This window comes from Myxine glutinosa, chromosome 6, assembly GCF_964187855.1.
Source record: "Myxine glutinosa chromosome 6, kmMyxGlut1.1, whole genome shotgun sequence".
Lineage (NCBI taxonomy): Eukaryota > Metazoa > Chordata > Myxini > Myxiniformes > Myxinidae > Myxine > Myxine glutinosa.
In genome coordinates this window covers 9463514-9491328 of record NC_136266.1, presented here as the reverse complement: position 1 = coordinate 9491328, position 27815 = coordinate 9463514, and the positions used below count along the sequence as shown (strand labels likewise).

Below are 27815 nucleotides of genomic sequence, written 5' to 3'. Positions count from 1 at the left end.
ATGCCTTGTGAAAATATCGACAAAGTTCGAGAAAGTTCTAGTTACTTCCAGATAGTGAACTATCCCGTGTTGACGAGCAATTTCTAACAGATTCTGGTTTATAGAACAACCGAGTAGTTACTAGTAGTTTGGAAAGGGTGAGTATTTTGCAAGTCATCATTTGCTTTACTATTTACATTGATTGCCGTGTCATGTCATGCTATACAGTGTCATGCAGTGGCATGTCATGCAGTGTCATACCGTGTCATGCAGTGGCATACAATGTCATGCTGTGTCATGTCATACAGTGTCATTGCGTGCCATGTCATGCAGTGCCATTGTGTCATGTCATGCAGTGTCATGTCATGCAGTGCCATTGCGTGTCATGTCATGCAGTGTCATGTCATGCAGTGCCATTGCGTGTCATGTCATTGCGTGTCATGTCATGCAGTGCCATTGCGTGTCTCGTCATACAGTGTCATTGCGTGTCATGTCATGCAGTGCCATTGCGTGTCATGTCATACAGTGTCATTGCGTGTCATGTCATGCAGTGCCATTGCGTGTCATGCCATACAGTGTCATGCAGTGGCATACAATGGCATGCTGTGTCATGTCATACAGTGTCATTGCATGCTGTCATGTCATACAGTGTCATTACGTGTCATGTCATAGTGTCATAACGTGTCATGTCATGCAGTGTCATGCAGTGGCATACAATGGCATGCTGTGTCATGCCATGTCATGCTTCGTGTTTCACTTGTGTTTTATCATACAATAATTTAAAAAAAACAAAAAAACATTTAAAATTAAAAAAAAATCAACCAAACAAGGTAGAAACTAGAACGCCACTCATTAGAGCGCATACTCCCGCCGTGGGTGGCCGCTGCTGAGCCCCTATCTTCCAATGGTAAAAAAAATCCTTCAAAAAATTCCTGGATCCGGAATAATATCCTGAGCTTCATCAAAAACTAATCAATTCTTCCTTATCACAAGGGCAATCATCCCACCAACTTTAATCCAAATCCGTTCAGAGCTTTTCCAGATATCTTGTTCACCAACACACGAACACACATACGGACACACACACACACACACACACACACACACACACACACACACACACACACACACACACACACACACACACACACACATACGGACACACACACACACACACACACACACACACACACACACACACACACACACACACACACACACACACACACGGACGGACGGACACGATCAAATGCATTACTCCCGCGCCACAATCCTTGTATGGATTCCATCACAACATACAGTATTTTGACTTTGGTTGTTTTCGTCCCATCCCACAACAAATATAAACAAATACACCAACCCACACCACAAATCAACAACTACCTCTAACAAAGACATCTTCATACAATTACACTAACCCACACCACAAATCAAGAACTACCTCAAACATAGACATCTTCATACAATTACAACAACCCACACTACAAATCAACCCATACTCTAATAATGGGGCAACTTAGCATAACAATTGTGCATTTTGTGAGGAGAGCACCAAATTTGGCACACTAGTGGACTATCATATTATGAAAAGATCTGGATATTGGGCCATCTCAGATTCAGAGATTTGATTTTTGCAAGATTTCGATTCGATTGGGATCGAAGAGAACACCTTCTTCGTCTTCTGTACAGTGAAGTTGCCAGACCTGAATTCTCTGGCTACAGCTGGGTGCTTCATTGGGAGTGCAACCATGTCCCTCAGGTGAACAGGGACCCACCTGGCATAGTGTGTGTGGTCTAAGGCATGGAACCATGGGACCAGTTCCGTCAGGGCATCAAGGTACATCGTGAATGAAGCCTGTCGCAGAGAACGCACGTATACCAGTACCAACATCTCTAGTTCCAGCACAGTTGCCCAGTACTGAAAGTTGGGAATGTCTTCTCTCTGGTGACACCAGTCTTCGAACTCAGGCAGGTCTTCTGCATCATCAGCATATGTCATACAGTGGCGTTCATACGCATGGTGTTGCAGGATGTGCAGTGCCGCTGCAGTGATTTGATGAGCTCTTCTTGTGCGGGTGACATGGGCAGCTCGCAGGAAGGAGTCGGCCGTCCCTGGCGTTGCAATCTCAGCTTGCAAATCTGCAAAATCGGCAAATCTTGCAAAAATCAAATCTCTGAATCTGAGATGGCCCAATATCCAGATCTTTTCATAATATGATAGTCTACTAGTGTGCCAAATTTGGTGCTTTCCTCACAAAATGCACAATTGTTATGCTATATTTAGCTTAGCTGCCGGACTATAACCAAACCTCTAACCAAACTAACCTCAACAACCAAATCAACCCCGATCTTCACGCATGCTCGAAGTTAAGTAATTGTTCACAGTTGTATTTTTTTCGAAACTGTATTTATCTTACGTGTGTACCTAAAGTGCGTCCCTTGGAAGATTATCAGTGTTAATCTTTCATACCTGTATATAATAGTCGAGTATTTTGTGCCACGGTATTTTGCGACCTAGTTCTTGAAGCTTTCTACCTTGAGAGTAGTGTATATATGTTGCTTCTGGGACACTCTCATTTTCCCATTGACTTACATGTTAATTTTTCCCCTCCCTCATTGCCCCTAAACACCTCTATTTCTCTCACCCTGTTCTTTACGAACCTTCTAACCTTTTGACATGTTATCCTTATTCATTAGACCACTTAAACAATGGTCCTTCTGTGTGAACCTGTGATCCTTCTGACCTTATGGACCTTTTAACCTTTTACTCTTAATATCATCTGGTGAATCATCTTTGACCCACTCAAACAACGACCCTACAAATATTTGTTTATGCGTGGGAAATAATTTAATTCTCTTGCCACTCCCTTCACCATCTAATATATTAACAAAAAAGATGTTTGAGTTTGGTTCTTTATTAAGATATTTTAACTGAGCTAAGATAAAATGGTAAACCTCCCTCAATGTTCTTGTTTGAGCACCTCCAGTGCCACACACTTTTTGGTAGGCTCTGCCCACTTTTTGTTAAGCTCCGTCCACTTTTTGGTAAGCCACGCCCATTTTTTGTTAAGCCCCGCCCACCTTTTTACTAAGCCCCACCCACTTTTGCTAAGCCCCACCCACTTTATGAACTCTTCAGCATTGTATCATTTCCAGGTAATACATTACATCATTTTCAGGGAATTCCCATCACATCATTTCCAGTTAAGACACGCCCAGGGAATTTCCACAGGAAATGACACACTCAGTCCTTATAAAAGGCACCGACCACACAGGCTTTTTCAAACACGCTTTCTGCTTCACTTGAGAATGGACTACTATGCCGAAATGGAATGGGATTTGGAACTTTGCTATTCCTTGGAGTCCTACTACCTGTGTAGAACTCAACCTTCAGATTGATGAACTGGACTCGAACCTCTTATCAATGGAGGTAAGTTTGTTTATTAAAAAAAAAAATTATTTAATTATTTATTTATTTAATTATTTATTTTAATTTTTTTTTTTAGATGAGACTCGTGTAAGAGTTAACAAAGTTTATTTTAATATTCATAGAGCTTGATTTATACAAATAAAAAATATTGTATTAAATTAATACATTGTTATTTTCTTTCACAGGAAATTGTATCTGAGATACGAAATGAAAATTCTGCTTTTAACACAACTTGGGATGAAGTTATTTTTTTGTTTGAAGACATTTTGAACAACCAAGACCCCCAGAACGAGTTCTACCTTGATGACCCAGCCAAAGATTTATACCTTGGAGATCCACAAAATCCTGAAAAAGAGTTTTACCATGATGATACTTGTTGTGAGTTATCAAAACAAAACCCACTGAACAAGTTCTACCTTGATGAGCCAGAATACAAGTCATACATTGGAGACCCACAAATTTCTGAAAATTGGGAAAGGGGAGTTCTCCCTGATGGTCCGCAGTTATACTATGTGAGACACATCATAGAAACCCTAAAAAATTGGGCAAGGAGAGTTCTCCCTGATGGTCCGCAGTTATACTATGTGAGACACATCATAGAAACCCTAAAAAATTGGGAAAGGGAAGTTTTCCCTGATGGTCCGCAGTTATACTATGTGAGACTTATCACGGAAACCCCCAATATTTCTGAAAATTGTGGTTCTACCTTGGGGACTTGGAAAGATGGTTATATTTTTGGAGACTCGGAATGGGGGTTTTGTTTTGATGACTCGGCATGTGATACCTATCTTGGAGGCTCAACAGGAATGTGGTTATACCTTGGGAACTTGGAAAGTTGGTTTTATTTTGGAGACTCTACCTGTGGGGTTCCTCTTGGAGACTCTTTGGATTCTAAAGCAATGAACAATGTTCTTTATTTAATGACGCTTGATTTAAGCAATATCAAGAAAGTTCGAGGAAGAAAATGCTGGAAAATTCTTTCTTCCCATTTCTACTTCTTCAAACTTGAAAGCCTTGAAAGACAGAATTGGTGGAAGAGGAAAAAAAAAAAAAAACGTATTTAAAAAAAGAAGAAAAGAAAGATTATGTTAGGGTTTGGGTGGGATTTTGAATGTGAGGGTTAGGGATGGGGTTGGGTTAGGGTTGGGATTTTGAATGTGAGGGTTAGGGTTGGGGTTGGGTTAGGGATGGGGTTGGGTTAGGGATGGGGTTGGGTTAGGGATGGGTTGGGTTCGGGTTGGGATTTTGAATGTGAGGGTTAGGGTTGGGGTTGGGTTAGGGATGGGATTGGGTTAGGGTTGGGATTTTGAATGTGAGGGTTAGGGATGGGTTGGGTTAGGGATGGGGTTGGGTTAGGGATGGGGTTGGGTTAGGGTTGGGATTTTGAATGTGAGGGTTAGGGTTGGGGTTGGGTTAGGGATGGGGTTGGGTTAGGGATGGGTTGGGTTAGGGATGGGGTTGGGTTAGGGATGGGTTTGGGTTAGGGATGGGGTTGGGTTAGGGTTGGGGTTGGGTTAGGGTTTGTATATTATTATGACTCACTCACACATACACACACACACAAAAGTTAAGCCCCAACTAAAAAGTTGTGGGATTCTGTGTTTGGGGTTCACAGATTTAAAAACGTATCCCCATTATACACACACAAAAGTTAAGCCCCAACTAAAAAGTTGTGGGATTCTGTGTTTGGGGTTCACAGATTTAAAAACGTATCCCCATTACATTTTATTTATTTATTTATTATTTTCAAGGGTATTATCTGCTTACTTGTGTTTTTTGTAATTCTTGCGAGTAAAATGAACCCAAGATTTCTTCTCCATTTAAATCATATAATTTGTAGGTCCAAGGGACTGTATCCATTACATCAATGATTTTAAATAATTCACGAGTCCATTTTTGTGTATAACCTTTCTCAAAATGACTTTTCCATTTGTATATTCTTACAATATCACCAACTTTAAACTTGGGCTTTCTCAAATTAATCTCCTTTTCATATTCTAATTTTGTAAATGTTTCTGATGGTTTTGATTTTGTTGATGAATGAACTGTATTGTTGTAATTATCTACAATATCCTGAATTAAATACACCCATTTTTGAGAACCGAGTTGTGTGAATTTTTTATATAATTTCTCTTTTAAAGTACGATTAAAACGCTCAATAACAACTGCCTTTCCTTCATTAAAGGTGCTGTATAATTTAATACCCTTCCCCTTAAGAAATTTCATGAATATTTTGTTATAGAACTCTGTTCCCTCATCAGTCCATAACTTCTTTGGTTTCCTTTTATCCCGATCAAATATTAGCTTAAAGGCTAACATTAAAGTATCACCCCTTTTATTTTTTAAAGGGACAACCCAGGCAAATCTACTCCTCAAATCAATAACGGTTAAAGCATACCTGTATCCCCTGTCATTATTCAATTCAATTAAATCAGCGGACCATATGTGGTCGGTGTATTTAGAATAAACCTTCCTTCTTTTAAACTTTGTGATTATAGGTTTGTGTAATTCTTCAGCCAAAAGCTCCTCAGTCTTGATGACATCATTAGAGCCTAATAGTTTTTTGAGGAATAACCAAGACCAAGTTTCAATTTAGCATTTATCAAATTTCTCACAATAAACCTATCAACTTTCTCTCTCAACGTTGGATTTTGTATCAAAGACAAATTATACAACATTTCGCTGTCGGCTTTATGTTTTTCAGTCAACGTAGTGGTATTCCCATAAGCAATATCATGCTTCATACACACTTCGTCAACCCTATTTGAAGGTTTAGACCAAGGTTTAGGATTGTCAGCCTCATCTAATCTTTTATCCAAGTTTGTTCCTGGACCACAGAAAGAATACCCTGGAAGGTGTAATTCCCCTGGAATTCCAGTTGTTGTAAATTTACTTCCTGACAGAAACTTTTGTATGTCTCCTCCTCTTTTAGGAGAGATGAATTGACACTTTTTAGAGCCACATACTTGACATATTCCTTTTTGATAAACTCTATTATTTTTAGCTTTAACATAAGAGATATTTTTAGATTTAGTTTTCTTTTTACATTTGAGACAATAACTCATATTTATTTATCAGAAAAATTCCGACAGAGTATCAAAACCTTTTTGGTTTTCAACATATACATTTCAATCTTTATTTTTAAAACATAAAGAATCCTAAGGAATGCCTTCACTCTCTCCTCCATTTATTTACAAATAAAAACTAACTAAAGTCAATGACACCAACATCATCAATCACATAATCTTTTCCTTCTTCTTCTTCTTCTTCACCACTTTCTCGTTTAAATCTCCTCCCTGAAATTGAAGACATTGACGTTGTTTATCTTCATAAGAGTTGTTAATTCTTTAATTTCCTCTTCGGTGCGTTGAGATTGATTTATTTGCTCTAATACACTCAATCTTTTACGAATCTCACTGATTTCCATCTTTTTATATTTTTCCTCCCTCTCTCTTTGCTCCCTTTCCTCCCTCTCCTCCTTCTCCTTTTTCTCCCTCTCCTCCTTCTTCTTTTTCTCTCTTTCCTCCTTCTCCCTTTTCTCTCCTTCCTCCTTCTCCTTTTTCTCCCTCTCCTCCTCCTTCTCCTCCCTCTCCCTTTCCTCCTTCTCCTTTTTCTCTCTTTTCTCCTTCTCTTCTTCAACTCCTTCCTCATCCCTTGCTACCCTTGAGTTTAAACCCCAAAGAATATTATACATATACTCATCTGGATTTTGAGATATTCTTGTATCTATAATTATTTTTCTCATAATAGGATACCAATAAGATTTGTTGACGATTTCTAAAAGAGTTTTATATTTCATAACTTTGAGAAGTTCATTTTTATTTAATACTTTAAACAAGTCTCTATTTGTGGGTTTAACAATATCAGTATAAGGCCAGTTTTTTATGACAAAATTCCCATGTATATGCTCCAAATCATAAGGTATGTAATACCGAGCACCCTTTTCTTGTAGGTATCCTTGAATACAAAAATTATAATTCTCTTGTAGTCTTCTTCCTGCCATTTATGTATCAGAAATATATGTGAGATTAATATTATGACAGGTAATACCACCCTATCTTCCCACTACCAAATTGGTTTGTATTCCTTGGCTTTCTATCCTTATCTCATGACCTTCCTTCTTTGTCATGCTAACCATCGCTATACTATCATATATTTTTCTTTTCTTAAAACCATGTATTTGTTGTTTATTAATTGTACTTCCACATAAATCCTTATCCTCACCAAGTGGATAATATTCTTCTTTACGAGACTGATTAAAATCATGTAGGTCTTCTATGTTTATTGAAAAAGACCAATTATACCCTAAATCAGGCATATCATACCCCCATTTATTAATTCGCAAATTAACTATATGTCCTTCTTTATAAAATTCAATTGTAAGCAGGTAGTTAAATTCATTGAGGAAAGGTGTATGGTCAGTATAACCAGGTGTTGTGGTTGTAAATTTTACTTGTTTAACAAAACGTGCTGTTTTCTTTAAAAATATATATTGTGATAAATCACTAAATCTAATTAAGTCATTTGCATCTGTAGGGTTTGGATAATTGATTAATTTATAAGTATTCTTCATATTAATATTTTTACTTACACTATATTTTTGTCGTTCAGCCTGTGCCTTTGTATAATAATTTGATAAATCAATATCCTGAGAGGATTTTCCAAAGATAGAACCATCTTTTCCAACATAAGTCATTTATATTAGATTAAAAATGATATCATAAAAATTTTCATTATTGTTGAGTTGAAATAATACATATAAACATAATTGACCACAACATTTAGAATTAATTTCTTGAACTTGAAATGTTTGATAAACACCATTCAGTAAGAATTGTATTACTTCAACAGGTGGTGGCATACCATAACTATCAACATAATATTTATCCTGACTATTATGAATACAAACCCAATGAGAACCATTCTGTGTGTCTAAATTCATAATAATATTCTTTGTATTCTTATTTATATGTATTAATTCATCTCTCATACAAATAACCACATTATCAATTTTTAGTGTTTTACAATACTTAGTAAGTTCTATATTTGACGTTGTATTCTTTCCAAATTGTTTAAACCATTTATCCATTTATTTATGAGAAAGATACAATCCATTACCCCGTTTAGTTAGTTTAACACCCGCTTGAGCGATAGAGGAAAGCATATCTCCAACCAACAATCTAGCTTTATCAGGTAGACTTTCAAGTTTTTGAGCAAAATCTACAATTACACCACTTCCACTAATTTGTTTCTCCAACTCCTTGTTATGTCTTTCCAATTCTTTTTGAGCTTTTAGTTGTGCCTTCCTTTCGTTAGCAGTTTTTACCGCTGCTGAAATACCACCAGTCAATGCTCCCGCCGCACTTAAACCAGCAAATAAAGGAATTAGAAATGGGAGAAATCCTCCTCTTGACTCGTCTATTGAATATTTCTTTAACATAGGTTTCGTCATTTTAATTTTAAGTGAACCAGTATCATTTAGTGTTTTTACTTGTGTGTGTGTGTGAGTAAAACATCAATTCTTACAGCTCCTTTTCTTTGAATTGTATTAACATTAATAATACAAGGCTTTTGATTTTGAATACAAGATGTTAATTTATTAAGATTGATTTGATTAACATATACCCCAACCATTTATTTATGAGAAAAAACCTATGTGATATTAATCATAACACCATTATCTGTATTAATCTGTAATTCTGTTTCCTCCAAAAGCAAACAATATGCATTAACCTCTTCACTCTCCCCTCTTTCAATGTATAGAGAAGTATCCACTCGATTAGACTTTATAGTTTCCTTTTGAGAACTCAGGTCAATTGCGTAGATTGTATAAAGTTTTTGAAACGCAACCATATCCAAAATAGGATCATTATTACCATTACTTTCACACACCTTTTGGTAGGACTTGTAGGCTTCCGCATAATCATTTTTTTCCCAATCAATTTCCAATCTATCTCGCGGATAAAATGTGCCATCAAGAGAAACCCGAAGTTGTTTCACCTTAGCATTATCACTCAGCGCATTATTCTTATTAGTACCGTCCTCTCCATCTGGTTTTTAAAAAATGAGCCAGAGGTATCGTGGCTTTCCTTGAAGAACACCCAAATTCCAAGTGTAGGTAGTGTGGTCCAGTTTAACGTGTTGACATCTTCTTTTAAGGTATGATACATTTAGCGGTTTCTTTGAGTTAAGTCTTCTATTTAACATCTCTTCCGTTTTAAGATTAGGAGTATATTCACTGATATACCAACACAAATCATTAATAACAAATTTATTGTTGTCTCCAAAAGCATTTTCATCCCCAAAAAGCAACCTATTTACATTATCATTCCTTTGTAGTTGAAATCTAATTTTAAGACCATACAAAACTTTATCATAATCGCAAAATCCAAATATACCTTTAAGAGGTACTGCTACGGTAAAACTATTCACTGCTTTTCTTTCATCATTATACATTGCCTTCCTTTGACTATAACCAGGGTCAGCATTTGTTCCCGTTGACATATCAGGAATAAAACCTTCAACAGCTCCCTTACCCATTCTATCACTAAACGAATATAGTCTAAATTTCATCATTTCAGATGTAGCAGAGACATAATCAACCGCTTCAACCTCTTGTGTTCCAATATACAGGCGGACACTGTCAAACATTTTCCAGAAGAAATCATTTATGAGTGTAGCATTAGTATTATTCGCAGCCTTAGTGAATTTAAATTTACACAGCAAGAAACTATCAGCTATATTCAAGTAAGTTTGTTGATTATTTATTTCAAAACTTTTTGTTCCGTTTGAATTCCAGTCTGTTCCAGTTATAGCATTTACCTTAAAATAGTCTTCCTTTTTTGTGGAGTTTGAAATGATAATTGTATCATCCAAATCATAGATACTATCAATCGCTTCCATACTTGTATTTATATAGTATTAAAATCGTTGAAACCCTGACCCAAGTATTTTAATGATTTTTTGTCGTTCTTGTGAAGATAGTTGAGTTTTACCTTTTTTTATTTCTTTGATTGCTTGTAATTTATGAGACTCCTTTTGAGCATCTTTTATACTCTTTATAGCACCCGCAACGGAGCCCACGGCAGAAGCAGTTGAACCAATTAGGTCTTTATGTTTAAGGATGGTTGAACCAATACCCATTAGAGTATCAATTATCCCATCTCCTTTATTTCGAAATTGATGACCTACACCTCGTTGTCTCTTAGGTTTATAGTATCCTTTACCCACATACCTTGTATAGTATGGTGAAAGGTACATGCCCTCCCCTGTAATTATTTTATATTTTCCCAACTCATGTTTTTTCACAATAACCATTATTTATTTATTGAAAAACTTCACGTAGGTGAATTCTGATGGACATAATTTCATCATTAAAGGATATCATACGATTATCTTGGTCGGTTATCCTAAAATTTACTCTGTATATGGTTTTTCCTGACACAGGTAAATAGACAAGATTTTTTGGTTCCATATTAAATTTATAACCAATCGGGGTTGAGTATGCACTGAATGAAAATATTGTATTTGTTCTTATTCCATCGTTATAAGCACCATCAATCAAATCACAATGAATTAATACTGAATTTATACCGGAGGATATTTGGATAACATTATCACTGTAAAACGTCCCGTTATTTTCAATCTTTTTTGAAGAGAAACCCAATAGCTCTCTAAACGAATTTTCAATCGTGAAATCAACTTTATAATTATTTTTAAGTTTAATAGTTGATTTTGAAGTGTGTTTTTGAATATCTATTACAATATTTTTTGGTTCATCACCTTTTTCTTTCATAAGGCAAGAGACTTCTGAAGATATTTGAGAAATCTCGTAAGCTCCAGGTGAAACGGTTATAGTTTTATATCCACTTCCTGGATTATAACTAAACTTGTTGTTTTTCTCTGTGATATTAAAAAGGGTATTGTAAGTTTCCATTGACAACAAAGATGCCTCATATGAGGTAAGGGGGTCAAGTTGTAATGGGTAAGGGAATGAAGCTGTGTAATCGCTCGTTGTGAAATTAAAACTAAGAATTGTGCTTCTCATCTTATTTAATATCTAATAAAATATCTTTGTATTGACATTTATTAATTATTTTCATGTTCATCAACTGATCTAAAATGGCTGAGGATTCATTAAAACAATTGTTGTTTCCAGCCTTCTTACTACCTAACAACAATAATAGCCTATTAACTAATTGTGATGGGTCATTTGGAAGAAAACTAACACCCGAACCAAGCTTACTTAAAGCATCAATAATATGTTTCTCCTTCTCATTCTTCTTACTTTTACCAGCAACAGAAACTCCATAATCAAGTGCATTTAGCAACTCAATATATACCCTATCTTCCTCTCTTTCCATATCAAGTGGTTCCTCAAAATATTTTGAACCGCTGAATCCGGGGTTTGTTAGAAGAAACATTAATCTTGGAGTTAATTTAACATTTGGTTGAGTAGAACTCAAGAACATCAATTCATCATTAAATATCAATACCTTTTCTTCCACAAGATGAAACACTGCTGGTTCTTCTGTTGGAATGAGACCTGCTCTGGTTTTTGAACCCGCCGAATATTCATTGTTTTGAAGAGCTTCCACAACATAATTAGGTGGTTGATTTACCTCCTCAAGTTTCCGAAATAATCCTTCATCATCATATTGTAATTTTCCAAGTTCTTGTTTTGTTATCTGACTAAAATCTTTGAGCATTTGAAGTTTTTTCGGAGTAAATTCTACCGTGGGAACTGTAGGGTGTTGAGTTTTTAAAAGCGGTTTAAAAAATTTCTCTTGTTTTCTTTCAAAGGCTTCTTCACCAGTTAGTTTCTGTCTCCGTTTCTTCTTTATCTCTTCCTGTTGCTTTACAAATTTTGAAACCAACTCTTGATGTTCCTTAAACTTTCTTGCTCTTTCTTCAGCATTCATTTAGTATTGAAAAATATCATTTAATGAATTGTAAAGGTCAATGGGAAAATTTTCCTTTTCTTCATCATTATAGTAAATGTGTTGAAATAAATCTTTTTCTTTAAATATTTCATCAAATTCTTTATTGGTATTAATACGAGTTGTTATTTCTTCTTCACTAATACTTGTATCTCTGCTTTTCATACGTTTGCGTTGAGTCTCCTCATCGATATCAAAACCGAATGATAAAATCTTAACTCCATCACCACACAATTGTTTAATAATTTGTCTCATTCCTTCAGGATTAGTTTCTAAAATCCCAAGACCATTAGATTTTACTTTATTTAACTCACTCTTACAATGTGAATATTTTGTAGAACCAAGAGAGACCTCCTCAAATATTTGACCTTCGTTCCTCAATCGCATATGTTCCTCCATTGAAATGTAGTAATAATCTTTCCCTTCTACTTCTCCTGGTCGCTTTGCTCTGGTTGTAGAACTCACAAAACGAATCATAGGGTGTTTTTAAAAAAAACTTACAATCTTTTCATTTTTACTATTTAAGAGTTTAGATTTATGAAAGTTCTTTCCAGAAGCAGATTTACCCACAAGGTTAATAATAATTGTTGTCATTTATATATGTAATTATGTTTAAAATAAAAATACATCCTTTAATATCTCATCTTGTTTCACAACAATATATTTATATTTTCCAATCGTGTGTTTCATATAATTTTCAAATTCTTTTTTACTACATAACGTAGAGCAATTATCTCTCCAAAAATTATTTACATCTATTGAATTTAACTTAAATAAAATAAAAGTATTAGCATTGTTTCTTATTGAGCGTCGAGGGAGTTGAAAATATGACTGACTAAGATAAATACAATTACAAGAAGAATGTCTCCCTCTTGTATAGTAGCTATCCATTACTGTTTGGTTTCTCTCATTAACACAATCATCAAAGATGACGAGGTTCTTTTTTGATTTATCTAAATCTTGAGGTGAAGGTATATCATCCGTATTATCACTGAGAATACAAGTTATGGGTTTTGGTTTCGGTTTCTGTGTATCACAAAATAGTTGTATTATATCCTCAATGTTATAATCATTTAGTTTGTTTTGAAGTTTAAATAAACCGATAATGTCTTCCTTTTTAAGACCTGCATTAAAACCCTGTGAGAGTAGTTGATACTCGGGTTGAAAACTTCACTTTGTAAAAATTATTAAATTATCATAATCTAAAAAATTAGGACCAAGGAGCATCTTTAAAAGTAAACAGGTTTTCCCACATCCGCTTGAACCAACTATTAGACATCTCAATGAATTTGGAATGTTTTTATGGTTATTAAATTTTATCTTATTTTCCCAAACGGGTAAAAAATCATTCATTTATATATTTGGAAAACAAGTCATCTAACTTTTTTTGAGCTATTTTAGAAACTCTATATTTTATCCTGAGTTCGGGTTTAATTTCAAAATAATTCATTATTTTATTTATATAGTATCTTGTATTAACATTTCCATTAAAATTATTTTGAATAATAAATATCATTAAACCCTTATACATTTCCTCAATACAAAGAGTCTCTTTCCTTGTAAGAAATGGTGTATTATCATCACAATACTTAACATTCATCTCTCTTAATAATCTTGTAAAGTAATTCATTTTTGGTTCTAATTTAAAAGAGTTATATATATTTTTATATTTTTTATTATCATTAATTAAAATTAAATCACAGAAAATACATTGTTTATATGAACCCTCATTATTAAGCCCTATTCTATCACAAGCCGGACAATTCTCTAATTTATCATATGGAGAGTCTGGAAATTCTAAATATCCTTCAGAACTTATCATATTTATATAGTAAATTTTTACTTAAACTAAACGCAAGTTTATTCATTAATAAATACAATGTTTCAAAGCACAAAAGACAAATTTCAATCAATCTCTACTTCGGTGGAAGATATAGAAAAATATGTCAAAGATGTTAAATTGAACAAAGATAAATATGGAAATTTTTGGGTAAAACCAGTTATGGAAAATAACATGAGCCCCTGTATTTCATTTAAAGGAAGAGCTCTAACTATACCTGGAAAGACATCCATTAAAGTAAATCTAACAAAAGTTTCTCCTCTACTCCTGGCAATTTATTCAAAGCTTGAAAAAGTGATTGACCACGATACTTTGAAAAAGAATGATAAGACCATCAACAATACTCGTGGAGAAATTTGTATTTACTTTAATAATCCAAAGGGTGTAGATCTAAGTAAAATGAATGATGTTAATATTTCTGGTGAAATGTCATTTCGTTCTATGATAGTTAGAGATTATTTAAAGATAACTTTTGATATTAAAAATGTAGAGATTGAATCCGTTAATGAAAGAAAGTATATTGGTATAGATGGAAAGGTTTTTTCTGCTAATTAAATATGAGTCATTACAGCAGTGAAGATTTTACTATTTCATTGAACTCGGACGATAGTGATGATAGTATTTCATTGAACTCGGACGATGGTGATGATAGTATTTCATTGAACACAGATGATAGTTATGATACTAATAGTTTGTGCTCAAATGATAGTTATGAGAGTAGCTTTATTGATGACTCTGAGTATGATTCTGAGTATTCATGTGATAGTTATGACTTCGATGATTCTGAGTGAAAAAGTGTTTTAGTTTAAGCACAGCGATATATATAAAACGGAGCTGTAAAGCTCAAAAGTGTTTTATTTTAAGCACAGTGATATATATAAAACACGTTTTCTCACGCTATAAATATGGTTTATTGTGATACTTGCGAGAAGGAAGTAAAATATTATAAACAACATATTCTCACCGCAAAACATACATACAACATTCTTAACAAACTTTCCCCTCTTCCACCTAAAACAAAACATTGTAAGGTCTGTAAAACAACCATCCTCAAGAAGGGGTTTAAAGCCCATCTTAAAACTAACAAACACTTGTCAAAATTGTTTACTATTAAAAACTCTGATGGTGCATTCAAAGGACATATTAAAATAAGAGTCTTTAACTTCAAACCTCCTGAACCAGAGTCTATAGTTGATGCTGTAGAAATAGTTAAACCTGCTGTTCAAACGTTGATTGAAAAAACACTAAAATAAATGAAACCACTTAAATTTTATATGGGAGTAAAATTAGAAATGACAAAGGACGAAGGAGTTATAGATACACCATACATGAGAACTGAGCCACACTTTATATCTTCATATCAAGATTTTAAAACATCAGGAGTCTATGATGAACTTATTAAACAAGAGCAAGATGTGGATAATTCAATCGTAGGAAGTGGATTCAATATAGGAAAAATTATTTACATAGACATTCATATTCTTAAATCAGATCCTGTAAAAGCTCTTCTTACATTGATTTACCCAGTGTTATCAAAAATAGAAAAGCAGTTATCAATATCAAAAATAAAGACAATAAATGTTTTCTCTGGTCTATTCTAGCACACTTACATCCTCCACATTTTCATGATGAAAGAGTATCTCATTATAAAAAATATGAGAATACATTAAATACGAAAGATCTAAAGTTTCCGATGACTTTAAATGATATTCCTAAATTTGAAAAGTTGAATAAATTATCAGTTAATGTTTATGGTCTAACAGAAACAAACAACATTCAGGTTTTAAAGCTTTCTGACAATTGTAAACAAACTCATATTAATCTTCTATATTTTAATTCAGACGAAAATTCACATTATACATACATCAAAGATATTACAAAATTAATAAAACCACAAGTATGTAAAAGAACAAATAAAATATATATTTGTATGCGTTGTCTTAACTTCTTCCATACACAAGAAAGATTAGATAAACATTCAAATTATTGTGGTGAACATAAATCAACGGTAATCAACATGCCTAAAAAAGACTCAAAGATCACATTCAAAGATGAAAAGAAAACAATAAAACATCCATTTGTTATATATGCTGATTTTGAAAGTATTTTAGAAAAAATTGATACTGCTTCTCCAGATCCAAAAGAATCATACACAAATAAATATCAAAAACATACTCCTTGTGGTTTTTGTTATTATATCAAATCATCCGTTGGTGATAAATATAACAAGTTAGAGATGTATAGAGGCTCAAATACCCCAGAGGAGTTTGTGAAACGACTAGAAAAAGACTGTGTTCGATTAACCAAGATAATGAGAGAAACCAATAAACCAATGTCCTTAACAAGTAAAGAAAAAAGGGAATTTATAAAAAACAATGTCTGTCATATTTGTGAGGAGAAAATTGGTAAAGGTCGAAAAGTTAGAGACCATTGTCATCTCACTGGTAAATATAGAGGTCCGGCTCATCAAAGTTGTAATATTAATTATCAACTCCCCTCTTTCATTCCTGTCTTTCTTCATAACAACGCTCATTATGATACACATCTATTTATCAAGGAACTCTCAAAGACTTCTGGAAGTATCTCAGCAATTCCAAACACGGATCAGAAATACATTTCATTCACAAAAACAATTCACACATCTCCTATTACTCATATCAGATTTCTTGATACATTTAAATTCATGGCAAGTCCATTGGCTAACTTGGTTCAAAATCTAAAAGAGTTTCCATGTCTTTCAGAGTATTTTTTAGATAAAGATTTTCTAACACAAAAGGGAATTTACCCCTATGACTATATGGACTCATTTGAGAGATTCAATGAAACACAATTTCCTTTAAAAGAAAATTTCTATAACAAATTAAATAATAGTCATATATCTGATAAAGATTATGTACACGCACAAAATGTTTGGAAAAAATATAACATTAAGAATCTTGGTGAGTATCACGATTTGTACCTCAAAACTGATGTGCTTTTGTTGGCTGATGTGTTTGAGGCTTTCAGAACAATCTGTCATTCTGGATATTGATTGGATCCTGCTCACTATTACACTGCTCCTGGATTGGCTTGGAGCGCGATGTTAAAAATGACAAAACAAGCTTTGGATTTGATAACCGATGTTGATATGCTTTTGATGATTGAAAAGGCAAAGAGAGGAGGAATTTCACAAGTCTGTTCAAAGAGATATGCTAAAGCAAATAACAAGTACATTCCAAATTATGATCCATCGGTAGAGAGCTCCTACTTGATGTATTATGATGCGAACAACCTGTATGGCTGGGCAATGTCTCAGGCTCTTCCTTATGGAAAACTTAGATGGGTAAAGGAAAAAGATTACAAAAGGTTTTACAAGATGTATGTATCTCTACACAAAAAGAATTGGATGATTCAAAGGTTGGTTATTATTTTGAGGTCGATTTGAAATATCCAGAGGAACTTCATAACCTACACAAAGATCTCCCATTTGCTTGTGAAAAGGAAAGTCCAAAGAAGGAGTGGTTAAGTGATTATCAACAATCATTTAATATAGGTGAATCAACAGAAAAATTACTTACTACATTATATAACAAGAAAAATTATGTTCTACACCAAAGAAATTTGCGACAATATTTATCAAAAGGTCTAAGAGTAGAGAAGATCCATAGGGTTCTAAAGTTCAATCAAAGTCATTGGTTGAAGGGGTACATTGATTTTAATACACAAAGAAGAACAGAGTCAAAAACAGATTTTGAGAAAGACTTTTATAAATTGATGAATAATGCGGTCTTTGGTAAGACCATGGAAAATGTGAGAAAAAGACAAAATATCAGACTATCAACATCTTGGAAACAAGCATCAAAATTAATTAATAGACCGAGTTTTACTAGAGCTGAGGTCTTTACTGAGAACTTTTGTGCGATCCATTTGATTAAAGAGAGTATTAAAATGGACAAACCTATTTATATTGGAACATCAATTCTTGATTTATCAAAGTCATTAATGTATGATTACTTTTATAATAACTTGAGGAAGAAATATCAAAATGATGTTCATCTACTTTATATGGATACAGATAGTTTTATTTTGCAAATTAATACTGATGATGTTTATTCAGACATGAAAAAGGACATTAATATCTATGACACTAGTAATTACAGTCCAGAGAGTGAGTTGTTCTCTTCTAAAAATAAAAAGGTGATTGGAAAGTTTAAGGATGAATTAGGAGGAAATGTCATGAGTGAATTTGTGGGATTGAGGTCTAAGGCTTATGCTTATAAATACATTGTGAATAACGTTGAAAAAACTGATAAGAAGTTAAAAGGCATAAAGAAACATGTCATTAAAGAAACAATAAACTTTAAGGATTATTATAACTGTTTAACAACAAAGAAAGAAGAGTTTAGAAAGATTAATGGAATAAGAAGTTATAAACATAAATTATATTCAGAAGAGGTGAATAAGAAAGCATTGGGGGCTTTTGATGATAAGAGGTTTATTTTAGAAAATGGAATTGATAGTCTCCCTTATGGTTATATAAGTATATAAGTGATAAGTTAAAAAGGGGGGTTAGGGATTTTAACGGGCTACTGCCGCCTTTTTACTATTATATAAATGATAGAACCAAGTACCAACCAGACTAAAGAGTGGAGGTGTAATCAACCTTGGTATATAAATGGTAAACATAACGAATGTGAAAAATATCAAATAGGTATAATTGAAAAGACAACTGGTAAAAAAATTTACAAAACAAATAAGAGAATTAATTTAAATACCGGTGAATTGGGTAAAAAAGATGGAAATATTTTTGAGTGGACGGAAAACTTTGATGGTTGCCAGGAAAATATATACTTTAATTTAAAAATGGTATGTGGCACTGGAGGCGCTCAAACAAGAACATTGAGGGAGGTTTACCATTTTATCTTAGCTCAGTTAAAATATCTTAATAAAGAACCAAACTCAAACATCTTTTTTGTTAATATATTAGATGGTGAAGGGAGTGGCAAGAGAATTAAATTATTTCCCACGCATAAACAAATATTTGTAGGGTCGTTGTTTGAGTGGGTCAAAGATGATTCACCAGATGATATTAAGAGTAAAAGGTTAAAAGGTCCATAAGGTCAGAAGGATCACAGGTTCACACAGAAGGACCATTGTTTAAGTGGTCTAATGAATAAGGATAACATGTCAAAAGGTTAGAAGGTTCATAAAGAACAGGGTGAGAGAAATAGAGGTGTTTAGGGGCAATGAGGGAGGGGAAAAATTAACATGTAAGTCAATGGGAAAATGAGAGTGTCCCAGAAGCAACATATATACACTACTCTTGAGGCTTGTTTTCTCTCAGTGGTTGATCGTGGTCCTTCTACTCTCGTTCTCTCAGTCTTTCCCCAATCTTTTCACCCCATTCTTCCTTGTTTAAATTCTTGACGAAAAAAAAAAAAAAAAAAAATTTCCTTCTTTGTACTTTTCGTTCTTTCGTTCTGTGACCACGTGTTTCACCCCCATTTCACGCCATTCCCCAGATCTGTTTTGCCCTGTTCCTTTTGCTGACACCTTTTCCCCTGTTCACGTGACTCGTGGTTGTCCCTCTCGGCCCTCTCCCCGTTGGTATTTTTGTGAATATAAGATTGTTCTTCACGGTTCTGTTTAAATATGTTTAAACTTTCCCCTGCAGTGTTTTAGTCAGTGGTATATCACAACACGCTCTTTTTCTTCCTATTTAAAAGGCTCCTTTAAATTTCCTCTTCAACTCATTCCATTTCAAAAAAATATTCAATCTCTTATTCTTCCTCACTACATGCTCTAAATTCACATTCATTCCACCCCTCCTCCGTCGTTCTTAAACGGATCACTAACTTGAAAATTGCAATAAACCCAATTTGTTATCAATGTTCGTCTTTCATTAATCATCCACTTTCTAAACTCCCCCCTTGCCCCTCCAATCCAAATCTTCCCCCTTTCCCCTCCCCTCCTAAACTCCCCTTGCCCCTCCCCTCCTAAACTCCCCTTGCCCCTCCCCTTCAAAACTCCGCCCTAACTCCTCCCCTTCAAAACTCCCCCCCTACCATCCCTCTCCAATTCTCCCCCCTCCCACCTCCTCCTCAAAGCTGCCTCCTCCCCACTTCATCTCCCTTCTATCTCATACCTCCACCTCTCCCAACCTTCTACTTTCCTCTGCCCCCCCCTCAAAGAACCCCTCACTTTGCCTTATCCCATCACCATCAAACCCTTCATCCTCCTCATCCTTCCCTTTCTTGTAACTCTTCTGTATTCTCTGACACACCATCAACTGCTCTTCCTACCTCCTCCTCTCATCCTTCATCTGACCCTACCCCTCCCCTCCCCTCCCCTGCAACCGATGCTCCCCCTCTCTCCTCATTAACGATATGGACCTCAAACATCCGGGGCCATCGCTCAAACCTGATTGATCTCTCCATTCAGGGTGCTTCTGACAATCCAGACTTGATCTGCTTAACAGAAACTTTCCTCCTTCAAGATGTCTCTGATTCCTTAATATCTCTTCCTGGTTACTCCCTCCTCCGGTATGATGGACCTGAGCCTTGTACTGGTGGTGGGGTGGCTATCTTTATCAAAAACTCTCTTCCTCACTCTCCTTGCACTGTCCTCTCTCCACCCCAACCCCAGGAGTACCTCTGGCTACGGCTTCCTCTCCGCTCCCACCTTTTGTTCATATGTGTTCTGTACCGTCCTCCAAACAGTGATGACTCCATTTACATTTCGCTGTCTGACAACATGGACCAACTTCTATAAACTTCTATCAACTCATCCAAACTCTGTCTTCCTCATATGTGGCGACTTCAACTGTGATCATGCCAGCTGGCTGGGTGTGGGTTCCTGTCTCACCAGCCATGGCATCTCAGCAAAGGACTTCTGTGACTCATTGGGACTGACACAATCTGTCAATTTCCCGACCCGGATCTCAGTCAATGGAGTATCTTCTCTTCTAGACTTGGTTATGACAAACTTCCCTGCGAATGTCTGCTGCTCTTCTTCTGCTCCATTCCCCTCATCTGATCATGTGCTTGTTAAAGTGGACATCTCCCTGGCCATTCTCAGAGATCCTCCTCAGCGCCGAGGAGTCTGGCATTTCGCTCAGGCTGACTGGCATGGTCTGCAAGCAGCCATCAATCATCTGGACTGGTCTCCCGTATCTACTGCCTCTGACATTAATTCTTCCTGGGAATTCTTCCAAAGCAAACTGCTCTCTCTCATGCACAGATTTATCCCATCTCGCTTTCAGTTGTCTTACCCTTCCTCCCATCCATGGTACACTGAATCTTGTGGTGAGGCAGTTGCCCTGAAACAACTTGCCTTTGCCTCTTGGAAGGCAAATCCAACTGAAGGCAATCTCAGTTCCTTCCACCAAGCTCGGAACAAGTGTGTGTCTACCCTCAGGAATGCCAGGAAGCACTATCTCTCCACACTCAAGAATGAACTCTCAAACCTGCCTCCTTCCTCCAAATCCTGGTGGCATCTGGTCAAATCCGTTTCTGGTGTTTGTTCCTCCTCCATCCCCTCCCTCACCTCAAATGGCGACACAGTTGACACCGCACGTGACAAAGCCGAATGCCTCAACTCTGTGTTTGCCTCAAAATCTTGTGTCCCAAACCCATCTCTCTCTGTTCCCACCTTAACCAGTCGAACCCAACTGCTCCTGGACTCTGTGCCCTTCTCTCCTGACAAGGTGGAAAAGTTTTTTGTCAAACCTCGACTCTGATTCTGCAACTGGACCAGGCATCAGCCCACGGGTCCTAAAATCCTGCTCTGCCGCTCTATCTCACCCTCTCTCTGTTCTTTTCACCGTCTCTTTTGCTCAAGGTCATCTGCCAGCATCTTGGAAATCAGCAAACATTACCGCTTCACACAAAAGGGTGCAAAAGCAGATCCTTGCAACTACAGACCAATCAGCCTGCTCCCAATTATCAGCAAAGTCATGAAATCCATCATTGCTTCGGATATCAAATCCTTCCTCTTCTCCAATGGCTTGATCTCCGAACATCAATTTGGATTCAGACCAGGTCATTCTACTCTGGACATGTTGCTTCTGCTGTCTCAACAATGGATGGAGGTGCGAAATGCCATACAGGAAATCAAAGCTGTCTCCCTTGACGTATCATGTGCCTTCGATACGGTCTGGCACCCAGCTCTGCTTACCAAACTCTCCTTCTATGGTATCAATGGAAATCTCCATGCTTCGCTTGCTGACTTCTTCTCTGGTCGTAGTCAACGTGTGGCGCTGAATGGATTTCTCTCATCGCCCCTCCTGTTCTGGCTGGAGTTCCCCAAGTTAGTGTTCTGGGCCCTGTGCTTTTTCTGGTCTTCATCAATGATCTCTCCGACTCTCTGAAAAATCCTCTCTATCTCTTTGCTGATGACTCCACTCTCTGCTGCTCCATTCCTCATCCCTCACATCGACAATCTGCAGCCTCCTCACTCTCTGCAGATCTGGACAAAATCACAGACTGGTCAAACAAGTGGAACATGTCTTTCAATCCTGACAAATCTCACACTCTTACTATGTCTCTCCAAAAAGACCGACTGGAAAACCCTCCCATCTACTTTCTCAACAATCCTCTCCAAGAAGTTCTGTCTCTCAAGCTTTTGGGTCTCGCTATCTGCCATGATCTTTCTTGGAAAAACCACATTTCCAAGCTGGCCTCCAAAGCCAGTCGCCGACTGGGCATCCTCCATCGTGCGAAGTCCTTCCTTGGCACACCTGAGCTCCTCACCACATACAAGGCTTTCATCTGCAGCTCAATGGAATACTGTTCCCCCCTCTGGGCCCTGCCTCACACCTATCTCGACTTCACGCTTTTGAAACCAAAGCTTTCAGAATCATTGGAATCTCCTGCGATGACGCTAACTCCGAGGGCCTTTCACGCTCTCACCGCAGGCAGGTTGGTGGTCTTTCTGTCTTCTACCGACTCCTCTCCGGCCTTGCTCCCCCAGCTCTCTCTGTGCTGTCCCCCAAATATTCCGACAGGTCGTACAAGATTTGCCAGCAACCCTCTTATGGTTAAACTGCCAAAATATAGGCTCTCTGCTCACCTTCACTCTTCCATTCCCCTTTTTTCCGGCCTCTGGAACAAACTCCCGCACTCCCTTCAATCCCACTCCCCCCTCCAGGTCTTTAAAACAGCTGTTCACCACCATCTCTTATCTTCCCCCATCCAAAACCTTGATCTTTTCTACCCCCGCTAATTCACCCCAGATACACTTTTTCGAAATTCCAACTTCTTTCCTGGAAGTCCTTGCAGTTTTCATATGTTTTATACCTCTCCCACCTCCCCCCAAGCCATCTCCCTCCCACAGTTCTCTCGATGTCCCTGCTCTCAAATGTTGTGTTTGTGTCCTTCCCCCACTCTCCATATCTTGTCTACCGCTCCCCTTATTTTGTGTTTTAGGTGTCGGTTTGATTTTTTGTGTGATTAATGTTAGCTCTTTCACGAGCCTCGATCTTGTATACAAAAAACAAAAACAAACAAACAAAAAAAAAACTAACTCTAACATAGACATCTGCATACAATTATTACAACAACCCACACTACAAATCTACAACTACCTCTAACAAAGACATCTTCATACAATTACACCAACCCACACTACAAATCTACAACTACCTCTAACATAGACATCTTCATACAATTACACCAACCCACACTACAAATTTACAACTACCTCTAACTTAGACATCTTCATACAATTACACCAACCCATACTACAAATCTACATCTACCTCTAACATAGACATCTTCATACAATTACACCAACCCACACTACAAATCTACAACTACCTCTAACATAAACATTTTCATACAATTACACCAACCCATACTACAAATCTACAACTACCTCTAACATAGACAGCTTCATACTATTGTGAATTGGGTGGTAGAGTAATATCTAGATCCAGGTAGATCTGCATAGGTAGGTGCTCGACTGTCATGATAGCGAATCTAGATGTAATAACTTCTGTAGCCCGAATGTCGGAGTAAGCTTGTGTCTTCGTCCCTGTTACGAGAGGGCGGGGCATGCTAATTAGTACAGGGATTGTGGTGAAATTGTGTCCAAGCTGCGACCCAGGCGCCATTACCGCTTCTATCCACTACGTGGCTACTATAAGAACTTAGCTCCGAGACGTGAAGCGCAGTCCTGAGAAATTTATCATGCTTTATCGACGCTTATGCTTAGAATGGTAAGGGAACTACTTTTCATGTCGCTTGCTCGCGTGCTTGATTATGATACTCTTTCTTGCTCATATACTTGACATATATTGATCCTATGATTGCTAATTCTCTTTCAGATATTGCTGGTGTTCGATACAGATTAAACTGACCTTCTGAGACCCTGTTGTAGATCTGATTATTTTACAACACTTAATCTGTATCGAACTACTTCCATCATCCAAGATCAACATGACCCACAAGCTTTTACAGTTGCCCATGTTTGGAGCAGACCCACAAACTGCGGAAGCTCCAAGCCAGCTCAAGCACTCGCTCAGCCTGCTGACCAGCTACCTGCAAGAGCATACCGACATCACCGACGAAGTGAAGCGCGCAGTGCTGAACTTCCATGTGACCCACGTCGTTCACGACTACATATCTCATTGCGCGACATTCGACGATGCCGTGACTGAGCTGCGCGCCATCTATATCAAGCTGTGGAACGTTATTCACACGCGGTACCAGCTCGCCTCTAGGAAGCAGGACGCTTCGGAGTCCCTCACTCATTTCACCCAAGAATTGCGGCGTCTTGGCAAAGAATGTGCACATGAGACCCGAACCCACGAGCAAATGTGTGACGATTTGATGCGTGACGCATTTATTTCTGGACTTTACTCTACTAGCATCCGGCAACGTCTGCTGGAAGAGCCGAACCTGACGCTGAAACAGGCCCTTGATCAAGCTATTGTGCTTTATGAAGCACAGGCACAATCTGAGGTGTACGGTCAGCCTTACCTCACAGCGGGGCTCACTGAAGAGCGGCGCTCAGAGGCCAAAGCTGCTATGGAGTTCGCTGCTCCCGACGCACAGCCCGAGGCGGCGGAGGCACTCGGAGCCGAAGGTACGAGCCTCGCCGCGACTACCTTGGCCGGGAGCAACGCTAAGTGCTTCTTCTGCGGAAATAGAAATCATCTCCGTACTGCGTGCCCGGCGAGCGAAGTTTCTTGTCATTCTTGTGGCTGGAAGGGACACTTTGCCAAAGTATGCTGATCGGGGCGCGCGCGTCGCACCCGACCAACATTGGCTAGCATCAACTCGACGCGTATGGCACGCGCATCACCACTGGCCATTCCGGTGCAGCCCGGACCTCAGGGGCTGACCAGAGCTGTCGTCCCAGTCCTGATTGAGGGGCAGACTGCTGGAGCCTTGGTCGACACGGAATCGACAGAGCTACGTCGATATGGGCCTCGTCCGCCGTCACGGCTGGCCTATCCTGGGAGGATCGCGCAGAATCTACATGGCATCACAATCTTTATGGATGTGTTACGGAGTCCTCTACAATCTCCTGGTCTCGGTAACCTCCGAACCCCGAGAGGAACCCCGGCAGAAAAATATATTACCCTGTGTTGAAAATCAAAAGTGAAACCACACCAATGATTATAAATGAACAAACTTGTATTATAAATCACACACAGGTAATATGGTACAGCAAATGGCCATTAAGAGTGCACTCTATATATATCTTATATAAAGTCAAGTGACTCACTGCTCTGCCAGCAAATGAATGGACACTTCTCAATGTCTCTATGACTTTTCCCAAGGCGAATGGGATTCGCTCCAGCGGTCGATGGAACGAAATCCGGTCGAAGCCCGAATCTCGTTCTCCAGTCGATATCCGAAGTGTGTACAGTGGGCAAGGGTGCTCTTCCCACCAAACTGTACAATGGCGCCCTCCAGAGGCGCACCTTCACCACTCCCTCAGCAAACCGCATCGTAAATGGAGACGAAGCAGTCGCACCCACTCATCCCCGACAGACGGTAGGATGTTGGGGGTGAAGATGACACGAAGCAAATGTTCACCGGTGTCCGAAGCACGGGGTTCAAAATGGCTGACGGCTCTGGCTTGAGCCGATGTGACGAGGCAAAGATTCATCAGAATCTCAGCGCCTCCAATCTGTCTACGCAGATTTCTCCACTCCAGCGAATATTCTTATCGCCGGATGTCCCTTCCAGGAACTCAAAATCCCCTCGCGGCTGTCGGTAAACCTGGCTCGTTACGGAGCGCTGACGTCACCGTCCTCTCCGACTTTGCGCGCGCTGCTTCTTCCTCTTCACCTTCCCGTCTTTCCGGTTCGGTGTCCTGTATTATTTAAAGTTAGCTTTTTAAACTTTAAATAACCGTTCCTGAATAATAAGCCTTTTGAAGATAAATATAGTACATCATATCAGAACTACGTCAAGTGGGTGAAAACCACAATAACGAAAGTCACGAATCCGTAACACTTCCCCCCTTCAAGAAAGAAAGTTTGAACACAGCGAAAACTTTCTTTGCATGCAAACTTTAACAAAAAAACAAAAGTAAATTCACAATCCAAATCATCAATTCCCGTGGGCAACAATTATCACATCTCAAAAATAAAGCAACAAAATTTCACACAACCCACAGAGATTTCCAAAGTTAATTCACTCTGGACAAAGCATCAGCAACGACATTGTCCCTGCCCTTTACATGCTCAATTTCCAAGTTGAACCCCTGCAAAGCCAAACTCCTTGATGCGCATGCGCATGCGCAAGATTGGAGGTCTCGTCTCTTCAAAGCTGTCCATGCACGCTCGCTTTCGAAGTTAAGTAACTTTTCTCAATTATGTTTTTGTCGAAACTGGTCTTGTATGTACCTATTGGGGTGTCTTGAATAGTATTCTTGGCGTTGGTTTTTCATACCTGTGTACAGAATCGTCGGTCTCTCTTATCACGTATTCTGAGGCCTAAGTGTAGTACTAGGCTACTGTGTCCAACCTTGGCTTGAGGCTTCGTTTTTGTCTCAGCGGTTCTCTGATCGCGCTGCAATTATTTTCCGGTCTCTGTTTTTCACGGTCTTTTCATCCCATACTTCCTTGTTTTAAAATCTCAAAAAAAAAAAAAAAACCCAAAACATTTCCTTCTGTTCTTATTCGTTTATTCGTTCTTATTTGTTCGTTCGTTCGTTTTTCGACCACGTTGTTTCGTTTGTGATCACGTTGTTAAAAAATGTCTCATCTGACCCCTGAAGACCTGTATTCTGTCATATTCTATAACACCTTTTTCTTCTTCTTCTATAAAAGGATGCTTTCGACTTGCTCACCAAATCCATTCATTCCAAAAAAAAATTCCATCTCTTATAGTGCATCTTTCATTCATTCCCTAAACTCTCCAGCACTCCATCCTCCCTCCAGCGTCCTCAAACGTATTTTTGACCCGAATGTCTCAAGAAACTCATTTTGCAATAAATGTTCGTTTCCCATTAATCGTACATTTTTCAAAATCCCATCACCCCAAAATCCCATTTCCCATCACCCCTCCCCTCTAAATCTACCCCCTTGCCCATCCCCTCCAAATCATCCCCATCACCCATCTCTTTCAAATCTTCCCCCTTGCCCCTCCCCTCCAAATCTTCCCAATCACCCATTCCTTTCAAATCTCCCCCC

At 37.8% G+C, this 27815-nt stretch overlaps 1 protein-coding gene across 1 annotated transcript; it reads left to right on the top strand.

The window, feature by feature from the left end:
• Positions 1 to 27260, top strand: LOC144892488 (uncharacterized). The gene is made up of 2 exons (XM_078779454.1): positions 1 to 137; positions 24492 to 27260. Exon 2 carries the CDS (start codon positions 24604 to 24606, stop codon positions 25399 to 25401), a length of 798 nt encoding a protein of 265 aa, XP_078635580.1. The 5' UTR covers positions 1 to 137; positions 24492 to 24603; the 3' UTR covers positions 25402 to 27260.
• The last annotated feature ends 555 nt before the right edge of the window (positions 27261 to 27815 follow it).

Coding starts and splice junctions, on each gene's coding strand:
- LOC144892488 (XM_078779454.1), top strand. CDS start 24,604: ATGACCCACAAGCTTTTACAGTTGCCCATGTTTGGAGCAGACCCACAA.